The following is a 15,881-nucleotide window of genomic DNA, read 5'->3' on the forward strand; positions in this document are numbered from 1 at the left end:
ATCAGTAAAATTTTCTGGAACCAAAACCCTTAATAAAAGGATTTGTTCTATAAAACTTGGATTCAGTCAAAAGGCTATACCTAAGGATTTAGAGTGCCACATGTGGCCTCGAGGCCACAGGTTCCGCCACCCCTGCTCTAAGGTCTAGAATTTATTGGAATGAATGTTGGCTTGGGAGTCTACACAGAATCAGGAATTCCATCTGATCTGTGGCTGTGGAGTTCGGCCTAGAGGTTCTGAAGATGGAAGTGCACCCACCATCGTTGCACCTTCCAGCACTTATGGCCCCATTATGAAAGTCTGGGCTATGACATTGGATTCTGGGGAGGGTGCATATGGGATTGAGACATGTCTGTAAAATGGAATGGCATCTCTCTTTGTCAAGTCAGGAAGGGTCCCTTTTAGGATTCTGTCTTATGTAAGTCCCTTATAGCAGGATTTTGTCTTATCCAGGGCAATTATTAAACTTAATTTTCTTAGACTGGGATCTTCATTAAGGGGAAGGCAATTAAGTTTAATATTGCCCTATAGACCTTCTAAAAGTCATGAATCTGTAGGTTCATCAGTAGTTAATCTATTGGTAATCCATTAAGTGTTATATATTCTTACAATGAAAGAAGTGAAAACAAATCTTTTGGATCATCTAGCCCGACTCCTCCATCTTACAGATGCAGAAACTGAGAACTGCAAAGGGTCAGTGACTCAACCAAGGTTACAAAATGGTTCTCTTGATTCTCATTTCAAGGCACTTTGTTTCAAGTTGATCTCATAGCTTTCCATCCAAAAGTGATTTGATTAACCACATTTTGTCTCTTTTTCTCTGCAGATACTTTTTGGGATGGAGTTAAAATCTTTGTTTGATGAACAGAAGACATTTCTTCTTGCAATAAGAAACATTATCGAGGGTATAACTCTGGCTGACAATCCCTTTTCAAAGGTATATATCTAAGATTCTTGAATGAATATCCTATTAGAGTTATCACTGATTTTAGGCAAAGAATATTAAGGTAGGAGGGACCTTAAAATCATAGAACATAGACTAGAGAGCTGGAAATGACCTTAGATATCATTTAGTCCTGGTTTCTCATTTTTAAAAAGAAGATACTGACATCCATGGAAGAGAAATAATTTGCTCAGTGAGTAAATGAATGCACTAGTACTAAGATCCATTCTCCCAGTTCCCAGTCTATTTCTCCTTTAGCATGTCAATGTCTTCTAGGCAAGAGAAATTGTCCTGAGTAGTTGGTCAACCAGTCTTTTATTGAGTGAATGCAATAAGCATTCAATGAACAAGTCTTCTTTAGAAGGGCAGGAAGATCTTTTTATCTGACTAAAGGCACCACCTTTATAGATAGGAATTGATTGAATAATAGTACAACTCGAGCTCTAGGGCCATGTGATGGCATGCATTCATTGAACAAGGGGTAGAGTAGAAGAGACTCTGTAGTATATTAGAGGAGGCAGAGCCCAGGAAGAAAAATTCTGGAGTCTATAAAATTTGGGATTTCTTCTACCTGATCTGTGATTTAAAACAATAGCCACTGTCTTGATGTACTATTATCTTGTCTCCTCCACATTGCTGAAGCACTCCACTCGGTTAAGAATCCTTACTTGCTCAGTACCCCTCCCACTCCCATTGCCCCCTGATCCTGGAACTTTTGTAATTAAGCTTCATCTTATTTTTCCATCCTCCTTGAATATTGCTTCCATTTTCCTGACCACTTGTTCAGAATGCTGACAAAGGTGTTACTGACAAAATGTGAGTTGGACTAGTTGATCTCTGAGATTTCTTCCAGTGCAAAGATTTTGTGAATATGATGTGGTCTAAGCAAACTGGATTAATTTCTGTACTCCGTTCTCATGGTGCCTTTGCCTCTCTCTGTGAATTTCCTTGTCCCTTTTTCCATGCTGGAACCCCTGCTTCCCTACTCCAGTTATTGAAGTCCCCTGATTCTTTCCAAACCTCAATTACCATCTTCTTACTCTTCTTTCTTGTCATACTTATTTGTGTTTGTTTGCTACATTCACCTTCCCCCTTTTTGCCACACACATTAGATTACAAGCTCCTTGAGAACAGGATCCGTTCGATATTTAAATACTTTGCATCCCCAGGACCTAGCCTTGGGCTTTGTACACAGCAAATCCTTAACCTGTATTTTCTGAATTAAGTTGAATTATATCCCTTGAAATAATGAAACAAAATAAACACCCTTTTAAGTTTTCACTAAGGAAACGGAAGTTGATAAACAAGACCCAAGAAAGTGTAAGGCTTCTACGTCAGATGGGAAAAGAGTGGATCAAGTACAGGCGTGAAGCTGTCCAGAATGGTCAAGAGTTCCCCCAAGATGTTATCACGCAGATGCTTAAAGGAGAAGGTAGATGTATTCACCTCCATTTTCCTTACAAACTTACGTACCCAAGAAAGAGAAAGAAAATTTGACCTTCAACTTAATTTTATTTTATGGGCTTTGTAAAGAGGCAGAAATGATGCTTACAATTCAGCATTATTGTTATCACTTTAGTATTTCAATTCATTCATCCACCTATCCGTAGGACTGTGTCTTCCACTGGCACATATTACAAACCTGTCCAAAACTTTCTTATTCACAACTATTGTCTGCATCCCATCAAAAATCTTCCATAGAAGATCTGCCCTTTGGGATGAAAGTCCCCTCCTAGGGCTTTTACCATTTCATGGGGACCAAGGTAACACCCTGGATGCCCAGCTTTTATCTCTATATGACCAGCTCACCTCCTTTCTTTCCTGGCAATGTTGTTGTTTTTTAAATTTTTATGCCACCTCCTATAAGCAGTTCATTGTTGATAATGTAGTGCAGCCTACTTGCACTGACCTTGTATCTTTCCATGGCCCATTAGGTCACTTTCAATTTTTGTTTTTTTCTTGGAATGACTTTTTTCATTTTATTACATGAAAGAATTGCACTTATCCCTGTTGAACCAATAGCCCCCAAGTACATATAATAATATAATAAGCTGTGAGTTTATTTTAAAATATGTGACAACAGAAGAGAATTTTTCTACTCATTGCAAGGAAATCTTCACTTTTCTTCAATGATCTACAAATAATTGAAATTCATGTACCTTTAGCTGATTGTTCTTACCCTGTCCATTCTCAATGAAGATATGAAACAGGTTTTTGTGTTGGACTTCCTATAAGCAAATCATTTCCCTGTATTCTGTATGCTTAGTTACAATACCATTGCAGGCAAATTCTTCTTTGATTATCTTCCTCCCTTCCTTCCTTCCTCTCAAGAGGAAGAGGAGGAAGAGAAAGGTTCTTCACTAGTTTGGTGATGAATCTTCCAGCCACAGAAATTCTCAGACCATTTACTAAGGTATAGGGGATTTCAGTCTTCCTTAGTGACGTGGTTATACATATCAATGAAATCTCAGATCCTTGAAATTTTCAGGTAGATAAATGAATAAAAAAGGTGTGAGCAAATTGCTATCAGATTTCCAAGGAGGGAGAGAATGATAACTCACTGACTCAGAGTGGGATTTAAGGAAGCTTCATGATTGAAGTGACATTGGACCTTGCCTTTGATGGATGAGTAGAATGTCAGTAAGCAGAGAAATGGGAAAGAGTGTTTTAGACAGAGGCAGTGTCATGAACCATGATTATGTAATTATTTGAATATGTCAAGCAACAATGATTTTTGCTAAAATTCAATTTTGTTATTTTCTTAACTAACAATAATTTCTTTTCTCTCCCTCCCATTGAACACACCAAAAAGAAAAATTAGACCTTCATAAGGAATATGAATAGTCAAACAAAGCAAATTCTTATATTAACCACGAACTAAAACATGTTTCACTCTCCATCTTGAATCCATTGTCTGTTTGTTAGGAGGTGGGTAGCATGCTTCAGTCCTTTGGAATCATGGTTGATCGTTACATTAATCAGAGTTCACAAGTCTTTTAAAGTTGTTTTTCTGCATAATATTATTATAGAAATTGCTCTTCTTGTTTAAACAATGATAATCTTAATGTCATATTATCTTTCCCTTGTCTTTTGCAGCTGAAGAAGGAATAAATGATGAGTTTATGGTGGATAATTTTGTCACTTTTCTCATTGCTGGTTTGTAATCCCTTACTGTCTTGGGGCAATTTTTAAAAAAATAAATAAAAGTCTCTCAATTTAGTCTTTTACCCTCTAGGGAATTTTTCTCTTTATCTCTATAAGAATTGGGTAACTAAAGGCCAGGTTCAGACAGGGGCTAATGTAAACCTCTGTTTTCTAGTTTGCATACCACTTTTGCACAGAATGTAAATGCTAAAAAAAAAAAAGCCTTAGAATGTAGAGACCTAAAATGTAAAAGCTAGAATGGACCTTAGAATCCTAGACCAGTGAATGCTGGATCAGGCAGGCATCTTAGACCAAGAATTACAAACAACAGATGCTAAATAGGATCTAATTTTCTAGCCTAGTGTAACATAACTAGATTTACACTTGGTCACATGATGCTTATAACCGGGAAATTGATCACCAACAATATCTGGCCAAACAATGATTTTACTGTGGTTCTCAATAATCCTCATTTGCAAGATGAGGAAACTATGGACCAGAGAAGGGAAATGACTCATCCTAGGCCTCACAGTGTTATTGTCAGGGTTGAGACTCAAACTCAGGTATCCTGATTCAGCCCAATATTGCCTACTATATATGGGTCAAGATATTAGGTTATGAGAGCAATGACTGACTTTCCATTTTACTTTTCCAATATAGGTGAGCCCTCCTAAGTTAGGTTCCACCTATCAGGAATTTTCCATTATTGAAACAGAGGCAGAGCTGAAGCTGAGACTTATACTATCTAAGAATCAAATTAATAATTTAACAAACTTTTAGGGTCATGACGCTTTAATCACCATATAGTTATGAGATCTCATGGTTATCTTGTGCTTTATGGTTTATACAATTTTTTATATACATGATCTCATTTATCATATACATGATAAACTTATGGGAGTAAATAGTGTAGGTATCATTATTCCCATTTTACTGATGAGGAAACTGAGGCTCAGCTTAAATAACTTGCCCATGACTGCACCACCAATAACTAATAGGGCAGCAAACTGAACTCAGGTCCTCCAGTTTCGATTGAGGTGTTCATCTACAACACCAGGATGCCTCCATTAAATTGTAGGTCATAGTTTTCATAGGTTGACAAGATATCAGACAGGAAAGGGCATTTGTGATTAGTTTAAGTCCCTCATTTTACAGATGAGGAAAAGTAAGGGGAAGTGACGAGTCCAGCAACAGAGCCTGATTAAGTAATTATTTGTTGAATGGATGAGCAGTGCACCAGCTGTCAGGAGATCTAGTCCCTAGTCTTGTCTCAGCTACGATTTAGTTGTGTGTTCTTATGTGAGTCATTTATCTTCTCCGAGTCTCAATTTCCCTTGTGAATTCGAGCAATCAATAAACGTTTATTTAGTATCTACTATGTGCTGAGTGCAAAGGATACAAAAAGAAACAAAGGACAGTTCCTGCCCTTAAGGAGCTTACAGTCTAATGGGGGGAGGCAACAATGCTAATGAATCTGTACAAAGCAAGCTATGTACAGAATAAAAAGGAAATTGTCGACAGAGGGAAGGCACAGGAATTATTAGGGTTGGGGAAGGCTTGCTGCAGAAGGTGAGGTTTTAGTTGGGGTTTAAAAGAAGCCAAGGGAGGTCAGTAGTCAGAGGGAAAAGAGGATTTTCAATGAGTTGATCTCTCAGCTCTCTACCAACTTGGACATTCCGTGAATCTATGATGCTACAACTATTCTAGCTCCAACATTCCATGATACAGTAACTCTAAGGGTCTTTCCTCTTGTGATAGTCTATGGTTTTGTGATCTAAATACACTTCAAGCTGCAATATTTTGAATTCAGCAATAAGATTTGTTTAGCTCCAAGATTCATTTCATTCATTCAACAAGAATTTATTAAATGTCTGCTTTGTGGTTGGGGATGAGGGAGATACTTTAGTAGGTAATTTGGACCTAGTCCTTGTGCTCATAGTGATTAAAAGTAGTATGTGTCAGTGACTCTGATGCCTCAACAATACATGGAAGATGTTACACTTGGGCAGCCTGGTGCAGTGGATAGAGTATTACATCTCAAGCCAGAAGTCCTGAATCAAGTCCCAGCATAAACCGTTACTGACTGTGTGATCCTGGGCAAGTCACTTACCTGTGACTCAGTTTCCTGATCTGTAAAATAGGGATAATAATAGCACCTACATCCCAGTGTTATTGTGAAGATCAAATGAAACAATATTTGTAAGGTGCTTTGCAAACCATAAGGCACGATATTAATCCTACATATTTCTTTCTACTTTCACTGTTTTTGTTGTTGCAGGATCTGAAACTTCTTCCAATCAGATCTTACTTGCATTAATGGAACTACAACGACATCCAAAAATAGTAGAACAGTAAGTTGTTCGAATTTGAGTTTGGTGTCTCTTGAGCATTATCTACCCAGGATAATAATTTATTGCTTAGGGCTTCCTGGGCAAAGATTCTGTGTTATATGATACTCATGGTTTTTATGACTCCCTAAATTATAGGACTCTCTGACTCCTCTAATTTGTGGAGTGGTTTCTGAGGAACCCTTTTTTTTTTTTTAAGAAATCGGGGTTAAGTAACTTGCTCAAGGTTACACGGCCAGTTATTTCTGGGTGTGGTGTTGAGTGTCTGAGCCCAGATTTGATCCAGGTCATCCCGACACTGGAGCCAGTGCTCTTACTCGCTGAGCCACCTGGCCACCCCTAAGCAATTGGGGTTAAGTAATTTGCTCAAGGTTACACGGCCAGGTGTTTCTGGGTGGGTGCCAAGTGTCTGAGCCCGGGATTCGATCTCCAGGTCTTCTCAACACTGGAGCCGGTGCTCTTACTCACTGTGCTACCTGGCCGCCCCGCTGAGGAACTCTTGATGAGGGCAGCTGGTGGCATAGAATATAGAGTTCCAGGCCTGGAATCAAGAGGACCTAAGTTCAAATCCAGCCTCAGACACTTACTAGCTGTGTGACCCTGGGCAAGTCACTTAACCCCATGTACCTCAATTTCCTCACCTGTAAAATAATCTGGAGAATGAAATGGCAAACTACTCTACTATCTTTGCCAAGAAAACCCAAATGGGCTCATGAAGAATCTGGTATGTCTAAAACAACAACTGAACAACAACTCTTTATGAAAGAGTGAAAATGGCCCATACAAATGAATATGGGAGAGCAGCTGGAGTAGACCAAGTCCCCACAGAAGTGGTCCATGCACAAGATCACATGATTTTGAACTCACTGGGGGATCAGTTTTGAACAAAGGGAAGATACCACCAAATAATTGGGAAAAGTTATGGATAGCTTGAACTTTTTGTGGGGGTTGGAATTGGGTATGGGTTTGGGAGAGAAGGTTGTGGCAGGTAATTATTGGCAACAAGGAAGCCATCCTTTTTGTGACCTGGGTTCAAATCCTGCTTTTCTGAAGCTTACTCTCTTTATGAACTTGAACATTTCACCTCTCTTGGCCCCAGTTTCCAATGAGAGGATTAGACTAGATGGCTTCTTAGAACTCTTAGCTCTAAATCTATGATCTTATGATTTCTGCTTCTTATCACAACCCTTTCCATTTTTAAAGAGCTCAGATTATTAGGAAGTTTTTTTTCATATATGCAGTTGAAATCTGCTTCCTTGTAAGTCTCCCCATTCTCCCTCCTCACCTCCACTCCATTGGTCCTACTTCTGCCCCCTGTGGCTAAGGACAACATGTCCAGTACCTCTTCCATATAACTTATACTTTCATTCCTTAATACCTCCATAACTTCATCAATGTGGGTCCTCCCTATAATGGTACAGATTGCAAAGATGTGTAAAACTTCTTATTCTATGCATTTCTTGTTCTTGTCCTCCCTAAAGGATCTAGTCAGCATGCTAGGGACCTTTCTCTAGATAATTTAACATTCTCTGGGTACTAATGCAATACTCAGACTGTCTTCTATTATCTCTTGCTCTCCCTAAATGACTGGTGCATTTCCTTACGCTACGACACCTCTCCAACATGACATATTATCTCCCACCTCTTGTGCCCATGCATCATTTGGTAATGTGCTATAGCCCACTTGCCCCCACCATACATCTTGTGATTGCCTTTTAGCTTACCCACAATTTTGGTTCTTTAGAGTGTTTCCCTGACTGAGCTATAAAGCATCACTGGCAGAACACTGGAAGTAAAAGATGGATTTTGGAGTCAAATAGGAACTAGGAATTATTCAAGTGTGTATGCTTTCCCAAATCCAATTCAGCCTACTCTTCCCCTCCTTTTCAGGTCTAGACCTGGCAGATTATTTTTCAGTACTATCTGTCGAAGTGAGATGTATTAGAGATCTCATAGACATCTCAAACTGGCATGAGTCCTATGTAAATATTAGCTATTATTATTTAATATAGTCTGTCATAGGGATGATAGTCCCAGCCTTTCCAGACTGGTGGAAACTGTGAGAACTTGTTCCGCGAAGCCTTTGAGAGCCCAGAGTAACCCTAGTCCAAGATGATATTGATCACCCAAGTGAAGTTTTTCCATATGACAATTCTTTTATTAGTCAAGGAGAGCCATCTTTCCTTTGCTATGTTTACTTTCCTTAAAGCTAAACAGCTCCAGCTCCTTTAATCACCCTCTAAGACAAAGATCTGAGTCTCCTCAGCAGAGGAGGGGCGAGCAGGATAGTCAGAGTCCTGAGTACCATGTCATGTGAGGAACAGAATTAGAGAATCTCCAAGAGGGAGAGGACCCCAGAGGCCACCAGGCCCTGCACATCTTGAACAGGAAACCCCATCCATAGCCTCCCTGGTACTATTTGAATCTAATTGAATGTGGAAAAGCTTCTCCTTGGAGAACAGTTCCTTATTTTTCCTTTTTGATTTCCCCAATAGGCTTCATGCTGAGGTGGATGAAGTTGTTGGTTCCAAAAAAATCATTGAATATCAAGACCTTGGAAAATTGCAGTACCTCTCACAGGTATGGAAACCTACAAATGCTGCTCACAATGATGAAAAAAACAGCTTCTGAATTTGGGGTTTGTACTTCTGGCTCAGCATTAGAGATGGAATGTAAAGACTTCTGCCTCGATTTGAGACTTCAGCTGATGAGAGCATTCTTGCCTTTCCTAAGTGTGCTAGAAATTCACAAACCATAGAGCCTGCACTTTACACATCTGATAACCAAACTCAGCAAACCCTTCTCCATATTACAACTGGAACCTCATTTAAACACAGAGTAATAACTGGTGTATGGCAATCAGGGCTTTCTCCCTTGGTGCTGAAACTTAGAAGGTACTTAGGGCATTTGCATTTCTTTAGCAGGTTAGAAACAACTGATGAGTTAGGTAGGTAGCCAGAATCTAGGGACTTTATTTCCTCTCTCTGACAGTCCTCTGACATCCCTGCATCATGGCCTCTTTTATCCATGTCATGACTATTCCTGTTTTCTTTCCAAGGGTCTGAACTGACCTTCCCAAAGGTCCCATAGCCATCATGTCCCTCCTCTGGGGCCCAGTTTTCTACCTACCTTATCTGCCCCAACCCACCACTATATATTCTTGTTATGTTCCAGGATTCAGAGAAATAATTGCAGCCACATCCCTGTCTGCTGTATTCATTCTCTTTATATTTATTAATTTTTTCAATTAATCAAAATCTGCCTTCTCTCCCTCCTTCCTCTGCCTCATCCCCATTGAAAAAGAAAAAAAGAAAAGCCCTTGTAGAAAATACACATAATCAAGCCAAAAAAAAAATCCTGCACTGGCCATGTCAAAAAATAGATGTCTCAATATGCAGTCTGAGTCCATCACCTAGGTGAGTTATATGTTTCATCATGAATGAATCCTCTGGAATTGTGGTTGGTCATTGTGTTAGTCAGAGTTCATAAGTTTTTCAAAGTGTTATTGCAATGTTCTTATTGTATAAATTGTTCTGATCACTTCATTGTTCATCAATTCATATGTCTCCTTGGGTTTCTCTGAAACCATCCCTTTCATCATTTCTTACAGAACAGTAATATTCCATAACACTCATATACTATAACTTATTCAGCCATTCTCCAGTTTATGGGCACCCACTCAATTTCCAGTTCTTTGCCAGCACAAAAAAATTGTTTTATATATATATATATGTATGTATGTATGTATATATATATATATATATATATATATTTTTTTTTACATTTGACTCATTTTCCTCTTTGTTTTCTTTGAGGTATCACTGAGTTTTGCATAATTAGTAACCTTTGGGGCATCATCTCAAATTACTTTCTAGAATTGCTGCATCCATTCTTAACCCCCTCCAAAATCCACCTTCCAAGTGAGAAATGGAATTGTAGGATAGATTTCTTGAGGCTAGGCCTCCCCAACCCTATTAAGACTACACCCATGTAGAGTAGACTGATCACACTACATCACAAGACCAGGTTCCACATTTGTAGAATGAGAGGGTTGGACTAAATAATCTTTAAAATCCTTTAAAATCTAAAATCTAAGATCTTTAAAATCTAAAAAGTCTTTAAAAATTCCCTGAATTTTCATTTTAGTTTGGCTAACACTTTCTTTATTACTTACAGCTGTAGGAGAGGACACATTTCAAACACAGATAGAAAATGTAATTGCCATGAAGAATCTCTTCTTAAAACTGTGCAAGGTTAAACATTCTTCTTTTTGTCTTTTTTTTTGGGGGGGAAGGTAGGGCAATTGGGGTTAAGTGACTTGCCCAAGGTCACATGTGAGTGTTAAGTGTCTTAGTGCAGATTTGAACTCAGGTCCTCCTGACTCCAGGACTGCTGCTCTATTCACTGTGACACCTCGCCACCCCTAAGGTTAAACATTCTTATACAGTTAGAAGCAAACAAAAATCAAATTAAAGTAGTAGACAAGCTAAATGAATGCACACAAAGTTGAGAAATAAGCAAAGTATAGATACAAAGTTCAGTTAATCAGGTGTAGTGCATGGGTTGTGACTAGAGCATTTGGGGAACAATTAAAATTTTAATAGATAAAATAATTCCTGCAAGTGAATCTGGTGCTGTCCATTGCAGTGGCCACATACATTTCTCATAGATCTTCAGGGTAGCAATGTCTAGTCTACCCATAGACCTTTGCAGTAATGTCAATCTCAAGATGTTCAACAGAAAAGGAAAACCTAGACTCCTGTTGCCACACTTCCCCCTCCTTGTACTCTTAGAATAGAAAGGTTGTAACATCCTCACTTGTTGATGTGATTCCTGTCTAAGCAAGGACCATGGGAAAGATATTGTTCCATTGGGAGGGATTAAAATTAATTGGTTCTTTGATAAATGATTGAAGAATATGAACAGGCAGTTTTCAGATAAAAAATGAAAGCTATTTATAGTCATATGAAAAAATGCTCTAAATCATTATTGATTAGAGAAATGCACATTAAAACAACTCTGAAGTACTACCTCACACCTGTCTGATTGGCTAATATGACAAAAAAGGAAAATGATAAATGTTGGAGAAGATGTGGGAAAGTTGGAATACTTTGTTGTTGGTGGAATTATGAACTGATCCAACTGTTCTGGAGAGCAATTTAGAAATTGCTACAAAACTGTGCATACCCTTTGATCCAGCAATACCACTTCTAAAGCTGTATCCTAAAGAGATGATAAAAAGGGAAAAGGAACCAAATGTATAAAATATTTATAGCAGTTCTTTTTGTGGCAGCAAAGAACTGGAAATTGAGGGGATTCCCATCAGCTGGAGAATGGCTGATCTAGTTGTGCTATATGAGTGTAATGGAATACTATTTTCTATAAGAAATAATGAGGTGGATTTCAGAAAATCCTGGAAAGACTTGAGTGAAGTAATGTTGAATGAAGTGAGCAAAACCAGAACGCTGTACATAGTAACAGCAACATTGTGCAATAAGCAACTTTGATAGACTTGGCTCTTCTCGGCAATATAATAATCTAAGACAGTTCCAAAAGACTCATGATGGAAAATGCCATCCACATCTAGAGAAAGACTTTGGAGTCTGAATGCAGATCAAAGCATGCTATTTTCTATTTTTTGTTTTTTTCTTCATTGTGATTTTCTCCATTTGTTCTGATTCTTCTTTCATAGCATGAGTGATGTGGAAATATATTTAACATGATTGTGCATGTATAGCCTATATCAGATTGCTTGATATCTTGGGAACGGTGGACAGGAGGGAAGGAGGGAGAGAAAAAATTTGAACTCAAAATCTTGTAAAAGCAAATGTTGAAAACTATCTTTCCATGTAATTTGAAAAAATAAAATACTATTAAGTGGAGTGAAAATGTAGTTGGTTGGTTAGGCAAAAGTGTAGGAGAAGTGGCAATGATCAAGCATAATCCCAAGAGCTAGAACAATGACAGATATGGTCAACAAGCATTTATTAAGCACCTGCTATTTACTAAGTGCTGAGGATAGAAAGGCAGAAAGTCTCTACTTCCAAGGGGCTCACAGTCTAATGGGGGAGAGATGTACAAATAAAATATATACAGAATGAATTGGATATCATCACAAAGGCAAGGCATTAGCATTAAGGGCAAAGACTTTTTGTAGAAGGTGAGATTTTCACTGAGATTTGACAGAAGTCAGGAAGAAGGTGAAGATAAGGAAGGAAAGAATTCCAGGCATAGGGAGCAGCCCGTGAAAATGCCCAAAGTCAGGAAATAGACTGTTTTGTGCAAGAAATAACATGACCACCAGTGTTCTTGGATTTAAGAGTACATGTAGAAAAGTAAATTGTAAGTGGACTGGAAATGCAAAAGGGTCCAGATTGTGAAATGCTTTAATAGCCAAACAGGATTTTATTTTTGATTCCAGAGGTAATTGGAAGTCATGGAAGTTTTTTGATAGGAAGGTGACACGGTCAGTCCTGCTCTTTTGGAAGACTAATTTGACAGCTGAAGGGAGACAAGAGGAGGGAGAAAGTTGGTGCAGAGGAACCAATTAGAAGACTTTTTTAAATGGTTCAGGTGTGAGGTGAGAAGGGCCTGTACCAGGGCAGTGGCAGCATCAGGAGAGAAAGGACAATGTGTGAGAGAAGTTCTGAAGGTCAAATCACTAAGACTTGGCAACTGGTTGGATCTGTGGGTTAAGAGAGAGTGAGGAGCTGAGGATGACACCTTGGTTTCAGGCCTGGATGGCTAGGGAAATTATGGCTCCCTTGACAGTAATAGGGGACGTAGGAAGAGGGGAAGGTGGCAGGAGGAAAGATTCATTATTTAGGTGACCTTGGGCAAATCAGTTAATCTTTTGAAGCTTCAGCTTCCTTATGTGTAAAATGAGGAACTTGAACTAAATGGGCTTGAAGATCCCTTCTTTAAATCTGCAGTCCTATGGAATTAGTCACAGAACTAGTCATTTATTTGCCAAGATTTGAAACAAGTGTCCTTACTTGAGCCAGGCCTCTTTTCACTCTATGATATCATGGAGTGAGTCCTATCCTCATAGAACATATATTCTAGTAGAAGGGGATGGCACAAAAATTGATAGCTGCAATACCATGACGGGGCAAGTAGGGGACTCAATGGATAGAGTCAGGAAGACTCATTTCCTTGAGTTCAAATCTGGCTGCAGACACTTGCTAGCTGTATGACCCTGGGCAAGTCACTTAATCCTGTTTGCCTCGGTTTTCTCATCTGTAAAATGAACGGGAGAAAGAAATGGTAAACCACCCCAGTATCTCTGCTAAGATAACCCCAAACGTGGTCACAAAGAATTGGACATGACTGAAATTACTGAACAATACCAACAATAACAAAATACCACAGGCAAATGTGATGTGCTGAAAAGAATGATTTATTTCTTCCTCTTAGACTTGCTATCAGTGGGCAAGTTTGGAACTGTTTTCATGAATAAGGAAGATGAGACCAGCAGTGTGTGGTGGATGATTTGGAAGAGGCAGAGAATGGAAGCAGGTTAGGAGATTGTTAAAATTGTTCAGGTGGGGATAATTAGGTTAGACTGATTGACGTCCAGTGGCATTGGAGAAGAGGATCAAAGGACAATATATTTAGAGCTAAAAGGGAACTTTAAGGTCAATAAGGTCAACTTCCTTATTTTACAAGTGGGGAAACTGAGACCCAGAGAGCTTAAATGCCTTGTCCAAGATCATACAGTAAGTAAGTGTCTGGGTCACAATTCAAACACAGAATTTCCTGACTTCAACTCCAGCATGCTAGTAAGAAAGAGTTTATGAAAGTAGGAAGGACAGGACTTGGCAACTGGTTTGATATGAAAGTTGGGAGAAAGGAGACTCAGATTACGTGGTTTGTTCCTTCTTGTCTGTGTTTTTTTCTGTATAGAGGACTAATTGCCCACCTCATGTTATTTCTCTAGGTTCTCAAAGAAATTCTCAGGCTATATCCTCCTGTTGTAGGAACCGTACGGTGGCTGGAGAAGGACACGGTGGTTGATGGCGTTCTCATTCCAGGATGCACCTCATTATTTGTATGTCTTTCTTTTCATAACTGGCTGCAGAGTAAGCTTGACAATGGAGAAGATTTGGGTCAGGGGTACATGGTAGTAAAGAAAGGGAAAGAAAGTACCAAATTTCCAAAGTGTCAGAACCTCCCTTTTAAGTCCTGGGTCCTGATGCCTCCTTGAGAAATGGGAGTCTCCTTGGGGTTCTGCATTTCTCAAAGGCTCACCTTTAAAAAGTAACGTGAATATCAGATACCGCTGTGAAACAGGGTCAACGTGGAGTGGTAAGGAGAAAGTCAGATTGACTTTCTGTGCGTTCTCACTTCCCTTTTTAGAAATGATACTTCCTTGCCTCTATAAGGCATTTTCTAGTGTAGACAGCACTTTCCAGAGAACAGTCAGAGGGGGAAAGGGCCCTACAATTCTAGAACATAGAATATCTGAGCTTGGAGGAACCTTTGAAAATATCTAGTTCAGCTTTTTCCATTTTATAGGTAAGGATGCTGAGGCCAAGAGAAGAGAAATAGCCTGTTCAAGGTTAAGTAGAGGACAATGCAAGTCTAGGATATTGACTTCCAAATTAATACTCTTTCTGTGGCATGTACCAAAGTGACTATCTTCTATACTTATCAGCACTCCTTTGGTGACCTTGTCTCACTCTCAAGGGACCAGTGTATTCAATCCTGCCTGTCCCACCTGCCTAGGACCCAGGTCCATAGATCTAGAGCTGGAAGAGACCTTAGGATTGAGGAAAAGGGAGATTAAGCACCTTGTCCAAAGTTGTATGGGTAGTATGTGTCAGGGGAGAGATTTGAACCCAGGTCCTCCGATTCCAGAGCCAGAACTCTTTCCACTAAACCACAAAGACCTTAAGAGTCTTTCCAGTTCTGACATTCATGCAGTGATTCTAAAGCCCCTTTCAGCTTTGACATTCGGTGGTTCTGGTTGATCTTTGAACCTTAACCTGAAGTAATGAATGTAAACAGGAAGAACTTTAGTCAGCATGACTACCATGTTTCCCCGATAATAAGACACTGTCTTATTAATTTTTTTGGACAGAAAAACACCAGAGGGCTTATTTTCAGGGGAGGGCTTATTTTAATGAACATTGACAGCAATTTTAATAAACAGGTAAATGTGAACAAAAAAATGTACCTTTATTCAATAAGCAAATCACTGGGGAAGAACAGGATGATGCCTGCAGCTCTGATTGGATGCAGCTCGGAGCGCGGCGTGCGTTTCACTGGCGGGGGGAACGGTGCATACAGAGGGTACTATAATGTAGCGTGTAGCGCAGGGGATCACCTTCACTACAGTAGCAATCTCAATAGGGCTTATTGTCGGGGGAGGGCTTATTTTCGAGGAATCTTACACAGTAAGGGGAGGGCTTATTTTCGGGATAGGTCTTATTATCGGGGAAACA

The 15,881-nt window shown here is 39.3% G+C and overlaps 1 protein-coding gene across 1 annotated transcript in view; it reads left to right on the plus strand.

The window, feature by feature from the left end:
* The window catches only part of LOC138173649 (cholesterol 24-hydroxylase-like), a 53,400-nt gene that overhangs the window by 25,204 nt on the left and 12,315 nt on the right, over positions 1-15,881 (plus strand). The window contains 7 exon segments of the mRNA XM_069103700.1: positions 827-937; positions 2,219-2,375; positions 4,040-4,099; positions 6,366-6,438; positions 8,931-9,015; positions 14,375-14,470; positions 14,472-14,485. Coding sequence (XP_068959801.1) covers positions 827-937; positions 2,219-2,375; positions 4,040-4,099; positions 6,366-6,438; positions 8,931-9,015; positions 14,375-14,470; positions 14,472-14,485 — 596 coding nt within the window.

The sequence above is a fragment of the Petaurus breviceps genome, unplaced genomic scaffold (assembly GCF_028583685.1).
Source record: "Petaurus breviceps papuanus isolate PSGF00001 unplaced genomic scaffold, PetGlider_PUasm1.0 63, whole genome shotgun sequence".
Classification (NCBI taxonomy): domain Eukaryota; kingdom Metazoa; phylum Chordata; class Mammalia; order Diprotodontia; family Petauridae; genus Petaurus; species Petaurus breviceps.